The sequence below is a fragment of the Drosophila ficusphila genome, unplaced genomic scaffold (genome assembly GCF_018152265.1).
Source record: "Drosophila ficusphila isolate 14025-0441.05 unplaced genomic scaffold, ASM1815226v1 contig_412, whole genome shotgun sequence".
Classification (NCBI taxonomy): domain Eukaryota; kingdom Metazoa; phylum Arthropoda; class Insecta; order Diptera; family Drosophilidae; genus Drosophila; species Drosophila ficusphila.
The window spans coordinates 5,767,072-5,782,313 of record NW_025064326.1 but is presented as its reverse complement, the minus strand read 5'-3'; the positions used below and the strand labels follow the sequence as shown (position 1 = coordinate 5,782,313).

Below are 15,242 nucleotides of genomic sequence, written 5' to 3'. Positions count from 1 at the left end.
CTCTGCTGGGTTATCGCTCCACCTAATCAACGTCATCGCAGCAATAGTTAATACAGAGTTCGTATGAGATAATCAGATGTGCATGTTCATGTTCTACTGCTGTGCATTTTATTTACCTTTGGAAACATGATCTCATGTCGACCGACCACTTTCCTCGACAGCAGCTTCTTGCCATGGGTTTTCATGAAATATTTGTTCTACGTTGGGAAAGGATTTTGGCTTCGGACTTTATCTCTCGGTTATCACTTGGTAATTGTGGGAAATATTGGTCTTAGGCAAATAAATCTGCCTCTGCGTTTTAATTAAGATTGTGCTGCTTACTCTGCCTGCTGATCTTGTGAATGAATATAGAATATACAAAGCGATATCTGCAATCGATGGTGTTTTTATTTAGCAAACGAAGAATTCAGGGAAATGCTTAGAAAATACCTTGCTGATTAAATTATATTTGATGTGCTCCACTAAAGCTTACTTTCCTCTTTAAATAAAAAATTAAGATTGTGTTGCTGATTTTGTGAATGAATATGGAATATAAAAAGCGATATCTGCAATCAATGATATTTTTCTTTAGCAAACATTCATGAATACTTAGAAGATACCTCACTGATTTAATTATATTTGATATGCTCCATTAGCTTTTCCTCTTTAAATAAGATTTATTTTTTATTTAGCAAACAGTATTTATGGGAAATACTTAGAAAATACCTTGCTGATTTAACTATATTTTATGTACCTACTCCATTAACTTATTTCCCCCTTTAAATAAAAAATGTATTTTCTGTGTTTAGTTTATTGTTTAGTGTTTGTCAACAGCTCCGAGGGTCAAGCATGTGTGATCGATGGGTCTCAATATACGGAAAAACCAATTGGGTGCCTCATTTTCTTCAACATTCTTCTACAATCCAAACTATTGTGCCAAGAAACGAACGGCTAACTGCAAATGATAAATTTTATGCCGAGGTGGAGGAAATATGATGCAGGGATATTGGATTTGATTTGATTTTCTGAGGGATAAGATATCTATGATATCTAGCAATTGCAGGCGGGGCAGACAGGCTTGTCGCCATCGATGGTGAAGGTCTGGGTGGTGATGGGATTCTCGCACTTGATGCAGCGGAAGCAGTCGCGGTGCCACTTCACATTCATGGCAATCACCGCGGAGTCCGTGATGGGCTTCTCACACTTGGCGCACCTGGCGGCGAAGAGGTCCTCGTAGTCCTGCTTGCAGTAGGCCTTGCCTTCCCGCTCGTAAAACGACTGACTCGCCAGCGGCTTCTTGCAGGCTCCGTCGCAGCAGAAGCAATCCTCGTGCCAACTTTCGCCCATGGCGCAGATGGTTCGCTCGAGGATTGGCTTCTTACAACCGGCACAGGTGTACTACAAAATTAAATTAATTACTGCTAATTCATTAGAATATCTATATACAATACCGTGTATTTCTCTAAGAAGCACTTGTTGCACACCGGCTCGCCGTTCTGGATGTTGAAGGTGGCATCCTCGATCTGCTCCTCGCAATGGTGGCACAAAAAGTGCTCCGGATGCCAAGTCTTTCCCAGAGCGGTGATCATCCGCTTCGTGATGGCCTCATTGCACTTGTGGCACACAATATTTTCAGACATCTTGGCTATTGAATCGAAATCTTAAGCTGGAAAGATATTTAATTGAGTTTTAATAGATAAAACACAGTATGAATTTATGCAAATGCAAATAATTAATTTATTGAATTTAGACTAATGAATTTTTTTTAATTTTTATAATTTTACCTCCCGATTTTCACTTTCCCTACTCTTTTGAAACTCTGCAAAATTAAATATTCTTTCTTTTCTCCAAAAAGGCTCACACGGAAATGATGGCACAGAAAAAGAGAAGTGTTACGGATTCGGACAAATTTTACGCCTATTTTTTTGTAGAAATTTGGACGACTTTTTTTTATTAAATATAGAAAACGAAACAAATGAAAACGTATGAATTTAGCAAGACTCAAAGACTGAATGAGATATTCGGTGTTAACGCTTTCTATGTAGTTTGACAACTGAAAATCGTACAATCATCACCTACTAGACTTAAAATAAGTTCTTATCCCAGAATACTTGATTTTAAAAGGTTCTTTCTATATAAAACCATACATATTGTGAATCATTACAAAGTTTTATTTTTACCCAATTATTGGCAATTTTATTCAATTTGGTGGTTGCTTATTTTTTTTTTTTGATAATTTATAGCCACTTTTTCCTTGAAATTCAAGCTCTCGAATTAGTCACACCAAAAACCATTAAGAAATTGCCTTTAGTATGAAGAGGATAAGGGAGATCTTTTAATTCTAGGGGTGACTTCCCTCAAACAAACAGTCGGCAATTCCTTGAAGGAGCTGCTGAAAATGTTTGCAATTATTAAAATGTTTTCCCTACGTATTTATTAAAAAATTTAATTAAAGCAAAAATGTGTAAGAAACTTCCGCTTAGTCGGCAATTAACAACGGCTACACATGCGTGGAAGTGGCAGAAGTGGTGGGAGTGGAAGTGGGTGGTGGTGGTTGCGTCTTCAAAGGACCACACACCCACCCACACAACCCCCAAAAGGGCCATCGTTTCACTAAGGAAAAAAGGTTATTACTTTCTAATTGGATTTCTATTTTAAAGGGTTATATTAAATAAAATTATCTTTAACTTAGTTCAATTAAATTTAAAAAACAAAGAAAACATATTGTTATATTACTTTCAACTTATTATTATTAAATATATATAATGACCTTTTTTATGAATATTTTTTTCAATGTATGTTCCACTTCTTTTGTTCCCTTCTCGATGGCCGTTTGGTGGAGCACAGCATTGTTTGTGGTGGCCACGCAGTGGGTGGTGCGGACTTCTGGGTGGTTTTGGGTGCTACCAGTGGAATTGGGAGTAATGGGAGTTATGAAAGTAATGGGAGCGGGTGTCCTCGGCGAGGACATGTCACAATTTGGTTTGCGCTTTGATGCGTTGCAAGGAATTCGAAATTGCAGCCCCTTTTGGGAGCCATTTGCACTCATTCGTTTGAGAAGAACTTGTTGTGTAACTCGAAGGGGGAATTTGTGTCAGGCGACTGTCTGCGTATGCCAAAGTGCGTGGATCCTCATCCTCATCCTCATCCTCATCCTCATCCGCATCCTTGTCGTAATCCAGATACGCATTCCCACGAAATAGGTTGACCTGCTCGTAATTATTTTATTAAATACCTCGTGTTCCCCGTGTAAAAGTCGTAATTGCATTCGAGTTTCGCACTTTCTAATTGCTCAAAGTGGAACAGAGTTTTTTGGCGCGTTTGTGGGACAAGTTCAAAGAGCTGCTCCTTGGGGCCACATAAATGTATCCTTCAAACTTGCCCGCAATTGCCAACGCAGTTGCATGACCCACAATAATTTATTTGGGTTCCTCCACTGCACTCGGGTGGTTTTTTTTTATTTTTCGTGCGAGTAAATTTAATTAGTCGCAAGATTAGATTGGGCCAAGTGGGGGAAGAGCAGAAGTGGCCCGAAACTAAAGGGGTAACAGTTTATCACAAACCGTCAGCAGTCAGACAATTTGTCAGAGGAGATTTAGGGGTTATAATGCGACACACTTCGGGAGATAAACTTTGTGGGGATTATTGGGAAATTTCGGGTTTTGGCTTGTAAATTAGTTGGATAACTGGGTTGGTTCACCGGGGAAAAATGTAGAGCTTCTAATAAATATAAAAATATATTTTAATAGTTAATTGAAGCAGAACAAATATAAATTATCGTATACAGTTTGTTGTTTGTGTCATAAAAAATTTTAGAAAAATTTTTTGCGGAAAAGGATGGCAAATGTTACTACATTTCACTTCCTTTTAAATTGAAGATTTTTTTAGCGAGGAGAAACAGGAGCAATGACAGCAACGGGAGTCGCAATCAATTACGCGACAGTTTAATTATGCATCCTGGGAACGGATTCAGGATACAGGATACGGGATACACGATATCCTTTCCGCAGAGGGCGCATTGAACTTTGATTTGGGCCAGAGACCCGACAAAAGTCAGTTGGTCAAACAGGAATGCAGTGGATTGTTTATTAAAGTGGCTACTTTATTTAATGCGTTTAAAAACAGACTATGAAATATACGAGTGTATGTACAATTAGAACGAGGGTAACGACTAAATTAACTAGGATTCAGTAACTAAAAATATATTAAGCTAATCAATGACAATAACCTCCGCTTGATCCTGGGGATCGGGATCCTCTGGCTGGGGATGCCAGTACTTCTGCTTGTTCTTGTTGCTGGGTTTCTTCGAGGATATCAGAGTGCGTCTCTTCAGGCGCTTCACCTTCTTCTTCTCGCGCTTCTTCATCTTCTCCTGGGCAAACTCCAGAATGGTGCCCCTGAGTTCCAGGCGATAGTTCCGCAGATTGCTCAGCTCCTGGAACAGGGGATTGTCCTCAGCCGGTGCTCGGTTCTCCTCGTCCTCCTCGTCGGATACCAAGGAGTCGTAGTCGGTCCAGGATGCCTTGGGATCCCCAACATGTTGCCTCTGCAGCTTTATCAGCTCCTCGGTAAGCACAAGCTTCGAGGTGGCCCACTTCATCAGCTGGTGCTTCTTGGAGCCAATTTGCTGGCGATAGCTGAACAGTCGGAAGGTCAAGTTGGGAACAATCTCCTGCTGTGGCTGCTCCACTTCTGGTTTAATGCTTGGTTCCTGCTCCTTCTCCTTGGGAGTCAGGCAAGGAGTGGGCGTGGCATTCGTGGTGGCACGTGCCTCCGAACAGGACACCTTGCGATCCATAACGTTGCCCATGTTGTTGCTGATCTGATGGCTCGATTCTCTCTGACAGCTGCAATTCCTCTTCCTCAGACTTATATGCAAAAAAAAAAAAAGAAAAGGGTTTTCTTCAGCGAAGGCTTTTACCTGGCGAGGAGCTTTACCTGCACTTTAATTAGGGCTGCTCCTCTGCCCGATTTACGGGTCCAAACTAGTTGCTCTTTTATGGCCAAACACCTGGCGGGGATTAACGCACCGTTGACAAAGTTCGCTTATTTAAGCCTGCTGCGATCCACAACATTTTTCGAATCCTTTTGCAGGATTTTTCTTACAGACATTACCAAAAAGTCGGTTTTCGGGTTTATAAACTGTTTACTTGGGATTTAATTTCGCTTTGCAAAATACTTTAGGTTGGATTATATTCTCCAAGACTTCTAAGATTTCTGACATGAGCATGGGCTAAAAATTTCTACCTTCCTATATTAATAAATTATTAATAATTTTAAATGTAGTTCTTTTGAAAAGCCAATTATAAACATTAAGAGGTAGGCCACTTTGAAGTCGAGCAAAAATTGTCGATCTTATGGGTTCGGATTTTACCTTCTTGAGTCACTTTTCAGCAATTTGTCGGGAACTTGGCAAAATCTGACAAGAACTGGGGTCAAGAAATCGACCATTGAAAATTGTAACATTTAGAATGCAGTTTCTTCAAGAATGCGATTACAAACATTTAGAGATATGCCACTTTGGAATTGGATGAAAATTGACGAAGTTATGGGTTGTGGACCTCCAGAAGTAGGTCTCCTATTGGCAAAACATCGGAAAACTAGGAAAAATCTGACATGAACATTGGTCAAAATATCGACCCCCTGGAAATAAATAATTTTGAATGCAGTTTCTTTAAGGATGTGATTACAAACATTAAGAGGTATGCCACTGTAGAATCGGATGAAAACTGGAAAAGTTAAGGCTGTGGAGCTCGAGAATTTGGTCTCCTATTGGCAAAACATCGAAAAACTTGCAAAAATCTGACATTGACAGGAGTAAAAAAATATACTATTAATAATTGAAAAACTTTAAATGCAATTCGTTCCGGAATTCAATTACAAACCTTCGGAGGTATTCCACTTTGAAATCAGATCAAAATTCTGCAAGTTATGGGTTCCGCTGATACCACTTTTGGTTACTTAGAAACTCATCGGAAACTGGGATAAAATCTGACATGAACAGGAGTTAAAAATTAGACAACCTAGAAAAAGAAAATTTTGAATGCCATTTCTTCAATGATGCGATTACAAACATTTGGAGGTATGCCACTTTGAAATCTGATGAAAATTGGCTATGCAATAGGTTGTGGATCTCAAGAATTAGATGTGCTCTAGGGAAAACTTAGAAAAATCTGACTTGAACCGGGTTCAAAAAAGCGACCATCAGAAAACCAATCATTTGAAAGCAGTTTGTCAGAGAAATTTATTACGATCATTAAGAGGGGATGCTACTTTCAAATAGGTTTAAAAATGTTCAAAGATATACATTCTGGATTGGACAATATTGGCTTATACCTCTACAATTATACTAATTGTTAATTTTACCTGACTCCTGATGTTCCTCAGGCAAATTGGCAGACAATACAATACGATTTTGTAACGTATATTCGCGGCCATCTGTCGCATCTCAGGTAGAACTTAGACCATAGGAATTTCTAAGCTTCGGGAAAACCCACCAGCTGGCCTGCGGGAAAGGACAGGCAAAGGATAAAGCCATAAAATAGAAACCACCCACATGAGCTACCTGTCGCACTATATAAGCCTGGCGAGTCGACCTCATCATTATCACTCACATTCCAACTGTCGTAAGCAATGGAACGCTATTCGAACTCCAAGAAGCTGATGATGTTCCGCACTCCCAACGAGGAGGCGGCCAAGAATCAGATCTACATCTTCAACTCGCCGATTGACTACAAGGACCAGCAGCTGATTGTCTACCAAAAGCCGAGCATCCTGGCAGGAGACAAGGACTACGGCTACTGTGTGGTCTACAAAAGGGATCACTATGTGCTGAACAACCCACCGAACTTCAAGAGTCCCACGAAGCGGAGTTTCCTCAACGAGTGCATCCGCCAGTTGTATCTGATGTGCGGCATGGGACACAAGATGTACTGGCGCACCACCAGTGCCATGGCATTGAGTACTCCCGGCGAAGTGTGGCACCAGGTGAACAGCTGCCTGCTGCCCGAGAGACTTACCCCACAGAAGGAGAGCCTTAAGCGAGTGAAGAGGCAGCTCTTCCGGGAGCCACGAGCAGATCGCAAGAACAAGAAACCCGTGAGGGGCAAGGTGTGGGGCACCCAGGTGTTCTGCTTCAAGTCGATGCGGGAGAAGATTGGAAGGAAGTACATCCGCAGGGGCTACCTAACGATCGCCCGGCGGGAATGCCTCCAGGAGATGATCCGCGAGCACCTGGCGCGCCAAATGGCCTGCACCCCGGCCGCTTGCCGCACGGTCATCAGTGCCTCCGACGGGATCTTCAACTCGAATGCCGCTGTGATCGGCGACATCTGCAGCTACCACAACAATGCGGCACGTCATCAGAGCGCCGTGGAGCGAAGACTCACTGCCGGAGAAGCCAAGCTGCGGAACACCGAGGGCTGCCGACTGACCTCGAGGGCCAAGCGGCTGGAGGCCATGTTCATCCACGAACAGGTGCGTCGGGCCATTCAGAACCACCAGCTCATCCTCGAGGAGTCGGTGCGGTCCATCTACTACGCTAAGGAGCTCTTCCGCCTCATCGAGGACCACGAGGAGTTCGTCTACACGGACAACAAGATCCTCGGCAAGATTTGAGTGACCGGCATAGCCACTTCTATTCTACACTGATTCCTTTAAATGTACGCGTATTTGTAATTATTAGTAAATTTTAAAATATAAAAATAAAATCCAAAGAAAATACTTTCTTTTTTGAAGAAGTCTAAATGCGTAAAGATTGAATTTTTAATATATCAATATATTTATTTAGTGAGAAATCTTTTCAACATAGTCCTTAACAACATAAATGTATAAATTCGAAAGTTTAACATATAAAAATACATTTATTATATAAAAGTTCGTTCAATTTTGATTTGATTAACTATACTGAAGGGCAGATGGTATCGAGTTTCAGAGTCCACATGTATTTTTGAATCATCTGGGGTTACGTTGTCTTTTGTTGCTCTATCAACTTGGAATGGACGTCCATTAGGCTCTGTAAATATGTAAGATAATAGAGGTTAGCAAAGAATATTATCAGTAGAATCTGAAGTTTTTAATAACCTTACTATTAACTAATGATCTTAACGTGTAACTTACGAATTCTTCTTTACTTTTTGGATAGCCAAATTCAAAGTATCAAATAATTTAGAAAATAGTTTTATTTTTGTGTAATAGAGTATAAAAACGAGAGATCTGCATTTATAACTTATGAACATGACAAAATCATTTTCAGTTTCTTTCTTTTGTTTATAAAAGATCCAGGATTAAGTCGCAGGCAGCCATCCTTCTTTTGATATCCAATTCTTTGCGATGTTGTATATAATTAATCCAAGCAGTCTTACATTACTAAATTTTAACCATAATAATAAAATATAGAATAGCTTTGGATACGATCATTCAAAAATGGGGTCTCGGAACATGGCAAAATAAAGTTTGAAATACTTTACGCAAAATCAGTGTAGCCCTCCTGTTGGGAACCTTCGTCGAGGTCTCTGAGAATGCCCTGTGAAATTGTGGCAATGGCCAGTCAGCCAGTCATTAACAAAGTTCAGTTGTTCTTAGCTTTATACTTAACCATTAAACTGTAACCTTGGAAGCCATTATATTACAAGCATTTTGTGTAGGCATGCAAGTCCTTAAAACTAATAAACAACCATAAAGAGATAACCTTGTAAGCCCTTCTAAAACTATAAATATTATAGAACCACCAAATTTTTTTGGGGGTTAGAAGACCAACACCTTTAGTTACTACTAAGCACCAGTAATCCAGCTCAGCTGTATTTCAATCGAAGCCAAGTTTTCTACTAAAGCGAGGCAATCGATGGCGGGCATACCTTAAAGTATTTCACTGTCTTAACTCTCAGCTCCAAGGTGGCATCCTCGTCGCAGATCATCAGTGTGTTGGCATGCTGCTGGAAGGCACTGACGGTCCACATGTGGTTCACTCCCTCCTCGATGGCCTTGTAAAGAGCGAAGGCCTTGTGGGCACCCGTGATGAGGATCATCACCTCCTTGGAGTCCATCACGGTGCCAACTCCCACGGTTAAAGCCTGCTTGGGCACCTTGCTCATATCATTATCAAAGAATCTGGCATTCGCTTCGAGCGTATCTTGAGCCAAAGTTTTCACTCGGGTTCTGGAAACCAACGAGGATCCGGGTTCATTGAAGGCAATGTGCCCATCGGGTCCAATGCCACCAATGAAGAGCTCCACTCCTCCGGCTTCTCGGATCTGATCCTCGAACTTGTTGCACTCGGCCACCAGATCGGCTGCATTGCCATCCAAAATGTGCACATTTTTGGGCTCAATATCGATGTGCTTGAAGAAGTTGTGCCACATGAAGTAGTGATAGCTTTCGTGGTGATCCCTGGGTAGACCTAAAAAGCAAAGGAAGTTATTATTATTTGTACACATCAATACAAATGTTTTGATCTTCGACAAAGCAGAACCTACCCACATACTCATCCATGTTAAAGGTTTTTACATATTGAAAGGATACCTTTCCTTGTTTGTGGAACTCAATTAATTCTTTGTACATTCCCAGAGGAGTGGATCCCGTGGGCAGACCCAAAACAAAGTATCTAATAAATAGAACAAATTAATGAATGTCAAAATGATTATGTTATTTTTAAATATTAATACTTGTCTGCATTCGGTTGGAAGTCGTTTATCCGTTTCATCACATATTTAGCCGCCCACTTGCCAACCGAATCGCTGGTCTCCAAAATTACCAATCTCATTTTGTAGCTTCAATTTAAATAATCTGTAACAATAAAAGGAAATGTATTAGGTAAATTAAGCAATTTCAAATGAACATATTTTTTTTTTTTAATTTTTAGAGTTTATTTTTTTAAGCTCTTTATTGTCAAATGGTATTCTTACTTTACCAGAAACACTGGAAAACGTTTCCAGCTGTGAGTAAAGAAAATATGTGTTTTGAAACGGGAAACAAAGGCCTTATCACTGCAAAATATTCACAATAGCAGCGTGAGTTGATACTGTCAAGGATTAAGATTAGATTTTGATATTGTGGGATAAGATACAAGTAAAATTCGCTCATTCAGTTTTTCTTTTCGTGTGTTTGCGGAGTACTCCGAAATACTTGTTTATTGTTGTACTCGACCGATAAGCCGCTGCTGAGTATTCAGCAATTATTGACAATTAACTCATTTATGGCGTTGTCCCCAACCGAAAACACTTTCGTTCTCACTTGGCAACACGAATTGTACTTGAATTTATTCATCATACTTTGGCTACTCACCTTCAAAACACGCAAATGCAAACAGCTGTTTATTTGTTATTATTTTTATACATATATTATTTAACCGCTCGCACTGGCGATTTTGGACTTATTTCCAATTTGAGCTGCGAACAGAGAATGTTCAATTGTTCAATTCGACGGGCAATTTATGCGGCGATTAGCTCGAGTTTGAGTTTGTTTTGCGGTTGCGGTCGAATACGCTCTTCAGCTGATAAAGAGAATATTTAATAATCGCCAATGCAGTTGCAACCTTGAGATACTTTTTGTTATCGTTATCGCGGGTTGAACGGTCAGGGTTTCTGTGCATCGAGAACGCACTCTCCTTTTCTGATTTTGTAATTTGCAGTTTAATGAACTCATACAAAAAGCCGCATCTTACGCTCTTGAGTGGTTCAAACATATTGGATTTGTAAGCCCTCTCTCGTATCTGTGACTTTGTACCTCTCAGTTTAATGAACTTCAACTTCAACCCGCAACATTCGCTCTTGAGTGGTTTTTCATGCAGTCAGAACTCCCTCTATGTATCTTTGTATCTTCAAGTTTAACTAATAGTACGTTTGGCTCTTGAGTGTTTTATCGAACAGAGTTGGCACCTTATTTAAAAAATGGGTGGAAAAAGTAAAAGAGAAGGAAATTAATTGGTGTAAAAGCCGGTTACATTTGTAATTCCTCACTCATATTTATTTACTCAACTGCTTTCAATAAATAACTCAAACTGACGAAATTTTGAGTTTTTACATCACCCGCATTGTATACATACACACGCAGAAAAATTAAAAATCCAAAAATAACTCAACGCGGCGAATGAAAAAGCAAAGCGAACGAGAAAAAAAGGGCCACCAGGCGGCGAAATTGAAATGTATACCCTGCAACGCTAATATTCTAATGGGCATATTAGTTCAGTATGATTTTGAATCGCACAAAAAACTCAGTTGTAGTTAATTTTTTTTATTAAACATGGTTTCTTTATTTTTTTTTTATTATCAATTACATACATAAACGTAGATGTACTTAAAATTTAGTTTCGTATTTTCATCGGTTTGTGTATAATAGTTTGTGTGGGCGTTATTTTTCTTTGGCCGACGTAAAACGCGACCACGCCCACCCATAAAAAAAGCAACGGATCGTTGAGCCGCTAGATGATCTTCTCTGTTTCTTTTTTTTTTTAATTGTTGTACATACTTTTTGTTGCTGTGTTTGTTGTTATTGTTGTCTGTTCGGTAAAATGTCTGCAGGAAGCTCAAAAACCGGTTACAACCGGGTGAAAGCAGTTTGGGGGTTGGGGATCATCGTAAACCCTATGGCCATGGATAAAAAATATATATTGCTGGCTTCTTGTCATTTCCGTAGGCATGTTTCTATATATAATGTATATTGTATTTTATGCTGATTGTACAAAAAATACTTAAATAAATAAGTCTGTTGTCAGGAGCATCTTTTAGTTAGTTCTCTTGACCTGTATCTATGTATAATCTTCCCTCACTTGTTGTTTGCTCGTTGTTTTTGTAGTTTATGGTTTGTTAATCTGGGGTATTACTTAAAAGCTATTTACTTAAGAAGAGGGAGAAGTGCTCAAGTCCATCGAAAATATTGTTTCTCTGCAATATTTTCGAAGTTCTTGTCGGCACAAATACAAAAAGAGCAGGTGGTTTTGTAAATTCTATGTGGCATAAACGTATTACAAAATGTCCGCATTATACCAAATAAAGTTTACAATAGATTGATTACGTGGAAAGACGAAACGTGGACAAAAAAAGTTGTCATTGAAACAATAAACTAAAAAGTTATCGTGGAGTAAGTGGAAATGAGAACAGTTTTCAAAAGTAGACAAACGAAGATTATCGCTTAACTGCTTAAGCAGATCTAAACAAATGATTTTTGATTAAATTACTGGCGTTTCAGCCACAAAAATAACTTAGCTAGCTGGTTAAATAAATCTGTGTACCTCTGCGTTTCTGTGTTGGGCTGTTATTTATGCTTTCCGTTTTTTCTTATTGTTGTGTGTGTCTGGTTCAGAAAAGATTTTTGTGTGTGTGTGTGCTTGTGTGGCTTTACATAATAGCGCACTTCTCGCCGGACTGCTGAGGATCGCCCTGCTGGTGATACAGCTGCTCGTTGCCATCCACGGCACTCACGCTGCGACGGCGACGGGTGGAGAGGTGTTGGGACACCACGCGCTTGAAGCGATCCAAACTGGCCACAGACTCGCCCTCGGCGTTCAACAGAACCGTCCTTGTGTTGTCGGCAGCGACCCACTTCTGCGACTTCATCACCAAACTCGATGGCGGCTCGTGCGAGGCCTTGGTGTCCGCCGACCAGACGGTCACCGTGGCATTCGGCTCGATCTTTACGGAGCGATGGAACTTGTAGGTGGTCGATGGACCGCTCTCGTTGATCAGACGCTGCAGCTGCCAGCCGCCGATGGCCACCTCCTCGCTTCCCTTGTTGTAGAGCCTCACGAACTTGCCCTCGGGATCGATCTCCTTGATCTCCACGTTGCCCTTGGCCGTGGCCGACACGTAATAGTCGGAGACGCTGCGGTCCTCGGTCTCATCGACCACGTTGCGCTTGCGCTTCGCTGCGCCGGAGGGCGTATGACGTGAGGGCGTAGCACGGGTTGAGCTACGAAGCGACTGGCTGAAAGACTGAACGGTGGCCGTGTTGGCAGCCGGCGTAATGTTCAAACGCGCCTCCTCGCCGACCAGCAGCTTGTCGTACGCCGCAATTTCCAAGTCCAGGGAGACCTAAGCGATAAATATAAGTTTTAGTAGATACAGAATTCATAGGAATTTATCTTAACTTACCTTGATGTCCATGAGGTCCTGGTACTCCTGCAGCTGCTGGGTCATCTCTTCGCGCAGGCGAGCAAGCTCCCTGTCGAGCAGGGCCACCTCTTGGCCGTGGCGCTCGCGATCGTTATCCAACTGGAGCTCCAACTCCCGGATGCGCGCATTGAGTACGGCATTGGTCTGCTCCAAATCGTTGATCTTGGCGTTGAGGCCATCGATGCGGACACGAGTCGAGCGCAACTCTTCGATGGACTTGTGCGTGGAGTTGCTTGTGCGTGCAGCGGCTTCTTGGAGGCGACGGATTTTGTCCTCGTACAGGTTCTCGATGTCGTCGCGATTAATGCGCATCTGCTCCTCGTACTGGTTGCGCAGCTCCTGCAGCGATTGTTTTAACTTGGCATCGTATTCGGAGCTCAGGCGTCCGTCGATCTCGCTGTACTCCGTCTGGCGGATGCGGCGCGACTCGTTGATCTCCTGCGAGTGGATCTGATCCTTGAAGGAGAGCTCCTCGCGCAGGCTCTGGATGGTGTTCTCGAGGTCGACGCGCGACAGTGTCTCCTGCTCCAGGTTCTTGCGTGTCTCGTCGAACTGCTTGCGCAGACGCTCCAGGTCCTTGAGTGCCTCGTTAAGCTCTTCACCGATTTTCTTGCGATCAGTGTTGGCCTGGTTGTATTTGTTGCCCAGATCGTTGGCACGCGACTCGTGCATGCGGGCATTGCCTGCGGGGTGGAAAAATCAATCAATTAATGTAGGGAACGACTTGAAACAAATTTTAATTGGGGTGAGTTTGACTGAGAATCACAGGGGAGGAAAGTCGACTACAGAAATGATCAGATTGGCTATTATACCCAATCGATGAAACACTTACCCTCAGCGGTGCTGCACTCCTTGGTCTTCTTGTCCAGCCGAGTCTTCAGATCATCATTCTCCTCCCAAAGACGCTTGATGTCGATCTCGGCACGGGCCCGATCCCGGGCCGTTTCGTCCAGAAGACGGCGAGTCTCCAGCAGCTCAGCCTCGAAGATGTTCTTGATATTGGTGGTCTCGCGTGTAACCGTGTCCCTGGTGGTCTGCACCTCGATGGTGAGGCGGGAGTTCTCCGTCTCCAGGTTGCGCACTCGATCAATGTAGGTGGCCAGGCGATCGTTGAGATTCTGCAGCTCCACCTTCTCGGCCACGCGCGAATGGCGGGTGGGGCTCAGGGGGCTGGAGGCCGACTGCGAGTGGGTGGGCGGCGGCGGCTGCTGGTGGTGCTGCTGCGGACCCGCCGATGGCGCCCGTGGGGTGGAGGTGCTGCCGGGCTGCGGCGTGGCGGTGCCAGCACGTCGGGATTTGCTCGACATTTTTAAGCTAAAAAGACAGATAAAATCACAAAATAACACGTGAGTTTTTTGTGCTTTGACCTCGTTCAGACAACACAGAAAAAAATACAGCTACCTATATTTATTTTCAGCCTTCAATATTTATACCTTAATATAAATTGGAATTGTTAAAAATATTAATTTGAATAATCTTTAATATAACTTATTAGATACTGTTTACTATATAAAACGTTGCAATTATGGTGTTTATGTTTTTCTTTCTCTGTAAAATATGTTATTTTTGCGCCCTGATAAAATTCCAAACAGAAATCGAAAACGAAAAGTGGAAACGCACGAAACGCTCAAAAACAGAAGCTAAACGAGTTTCTCACGGACTCTCTCTCTCTCACGCACACACGCCATTTACACTCAAGCGACTGTACTAAAGCGGACGAGAGAAAAAAGCGAGTTTGGGAGTGAGTTTGTCGGCGTTTGTTTATGGGCGTTGGGCCAAAAGGAGGGGCTAATACGAATTTAATCAACTGCACTCCTTAACTAATCGAAGCGAGTAACTTTAACCGATTTGATAAGCCCTTGAACATTGCACAATATGGCGGTTTTAATTCAATATTTGCGGCATTTTCACGCAGCTGTAGGCGGGGGGTTATTTCGATTTCGAGTGAAACTGCATGCCGCCTATCCTCGCCGTTTAATTACTTATTTCATTGGGTTTCCTTAAAAACATTGGTTGTTATTGGTTACAACGCAACTCACCTCTGTTTTGGTAACAAACGCAAGAAGCACAAATTGGAAAACTAAATTATTTCGCTGCAATAAAACGCGGCCGACGCTGAAAATTGTAATCGAGAATTGTTGCGATATGTTTGGAGAT

General features: G+C 42.0%; 5 protein-coding genes across 7 annotated transcripts; 1 reads left to right on the top strand and 4 right to left on the bottom strand.

Moving 5' to 3' along the window:
- Positions 1–774: 774 nt before the first annotated feature.
- LOC108089790 (transforming growth factor beta-1-induced transcript 1 protein-like) lies at positions 775–2,014 on the bottom strand. Its single transcript, XM_017188185.2, has 3 exons — positions 1,764–2,014; positions 1,431–1,645; positions 775–1,377 (listed from the first exon to the last, which is right to left on the bottom strand). Exons 2-3 carry the CDS (start codon positions 1,617–1,619, stop codon positions 1,030–1,032), a joined length of 537 nt encoding a protein of 178 aa, XP_017043674.1. The 5' UTR covers positions 1,620–1,645; positions 1,764–2,014; the 3' UTR covers positions 775–1,029.
- A 1,775-nt stretch (positions 2,015–3,789) lies between these two features.
- Positions 3,790–5,164, bottom strand: LOC108089794. The gene is made up of 2 exons (XM_017188190.2): positions 4,918–5,164; positions 3,790–4,847 (listed from the first exon to the last, which is right to left on the bottom strand). The coding sequence occupies exon 2, from the start codon at positions 4,787–4,789 to the stop codon at positions 4,190–4,192; it is 600 nt and encodes a 199-aa protein (XP_017043679.1). The 5' UTR covers positions 4,790–4,847; positions 4,918–5,164; the 3' UTR covers positions 3,790–4,189.
- A 1,439-nt stretch (positions 5,165–6,603) lies between these two features.
- LOC108089804 lies at positions 6,604–7,660 on the top strand. Its single transcript, XM_017188202.2, has one exon. It carries the CDS (start codon positions 6,613–6,615, stop codon positions 7,594–7,596), a length of 984 nt encoding a protein of 327 aa, XP_017043691.1. The 5' UTR covers positions 6,604–6,612; the 3' UTR covers positions 7,597–7,660.
- Positions 7,661–7,735: 75 nt separating this feature from the next.
- On the bottom strand, positions 7,736–10,472 carry LOC108089964 (glucosamine-6-phosphate isomerase). Of its 3 annotated transcripts, none has more exons than XM_017188457.2 (6): positions 10,261–10,472; positions 9,642–9,762; positions 9,453–9,580; positions 8,835–9,376; positions 8,448–8,503; positions 7,736–7,993 (listed from the first exon to the last, which is right to left on the bottom strand). In XM_017188457.2, the coding sequence occupies exons 2-6, from the start codon at positions 9,737–9,739 to the stop codon at positions 7,987–7,989; spliced, it is 831 nt and encodes a 276-aa protein (XP_017043946.1). In that variant the 5' UTR covers positions 9,740–9,762; positions 10,261–10,472; the 3' UTR covers positions 7,736–7,986. The 3 variants fall into 3 exon arrangements, with proteins under 3 accessions (XP_017043946.1, XP_043063888.1, XP_017043948.1); XM_043207953.1 differs by lacking the exon at positions 10,261–10,472 and adding an exon at positions 9,882–9,973; XM_017188459.2 differs by lacking the exon at positions 8,448–8,503 and having other exon boundaries at positions 10,261–10,469.
- A 726-nt stretch (positions 10,473–11,198) lies between these two features.
- On the bottom strand, positions 11,199–15,238 carry LOC108089949 (lamin Dm0). Its single transcript, XM_017188439.2, has 4 exons — positions 15,125–15,238; positions 13,918–14,399; positions 13,065–13,768; positions 11,199–13,004 (listed from the first exon to the last, which is right to left on the bottom strand). Exons 2-4 carry the CDS (start codon positions 14,390–14,392, stop codon positions 12,312–12,314), a joined length of 1,872 nt encoding a protein of 623 aa, XP_017043928.1. The 5' UTR covers positions 14,393–14,399; positions 15,125–15,238; the 3' UTR covers positions 11,199–12,311.
- Between the last annotated feature and the right edge of the window lie 4 nt (positions 15,239–15,242).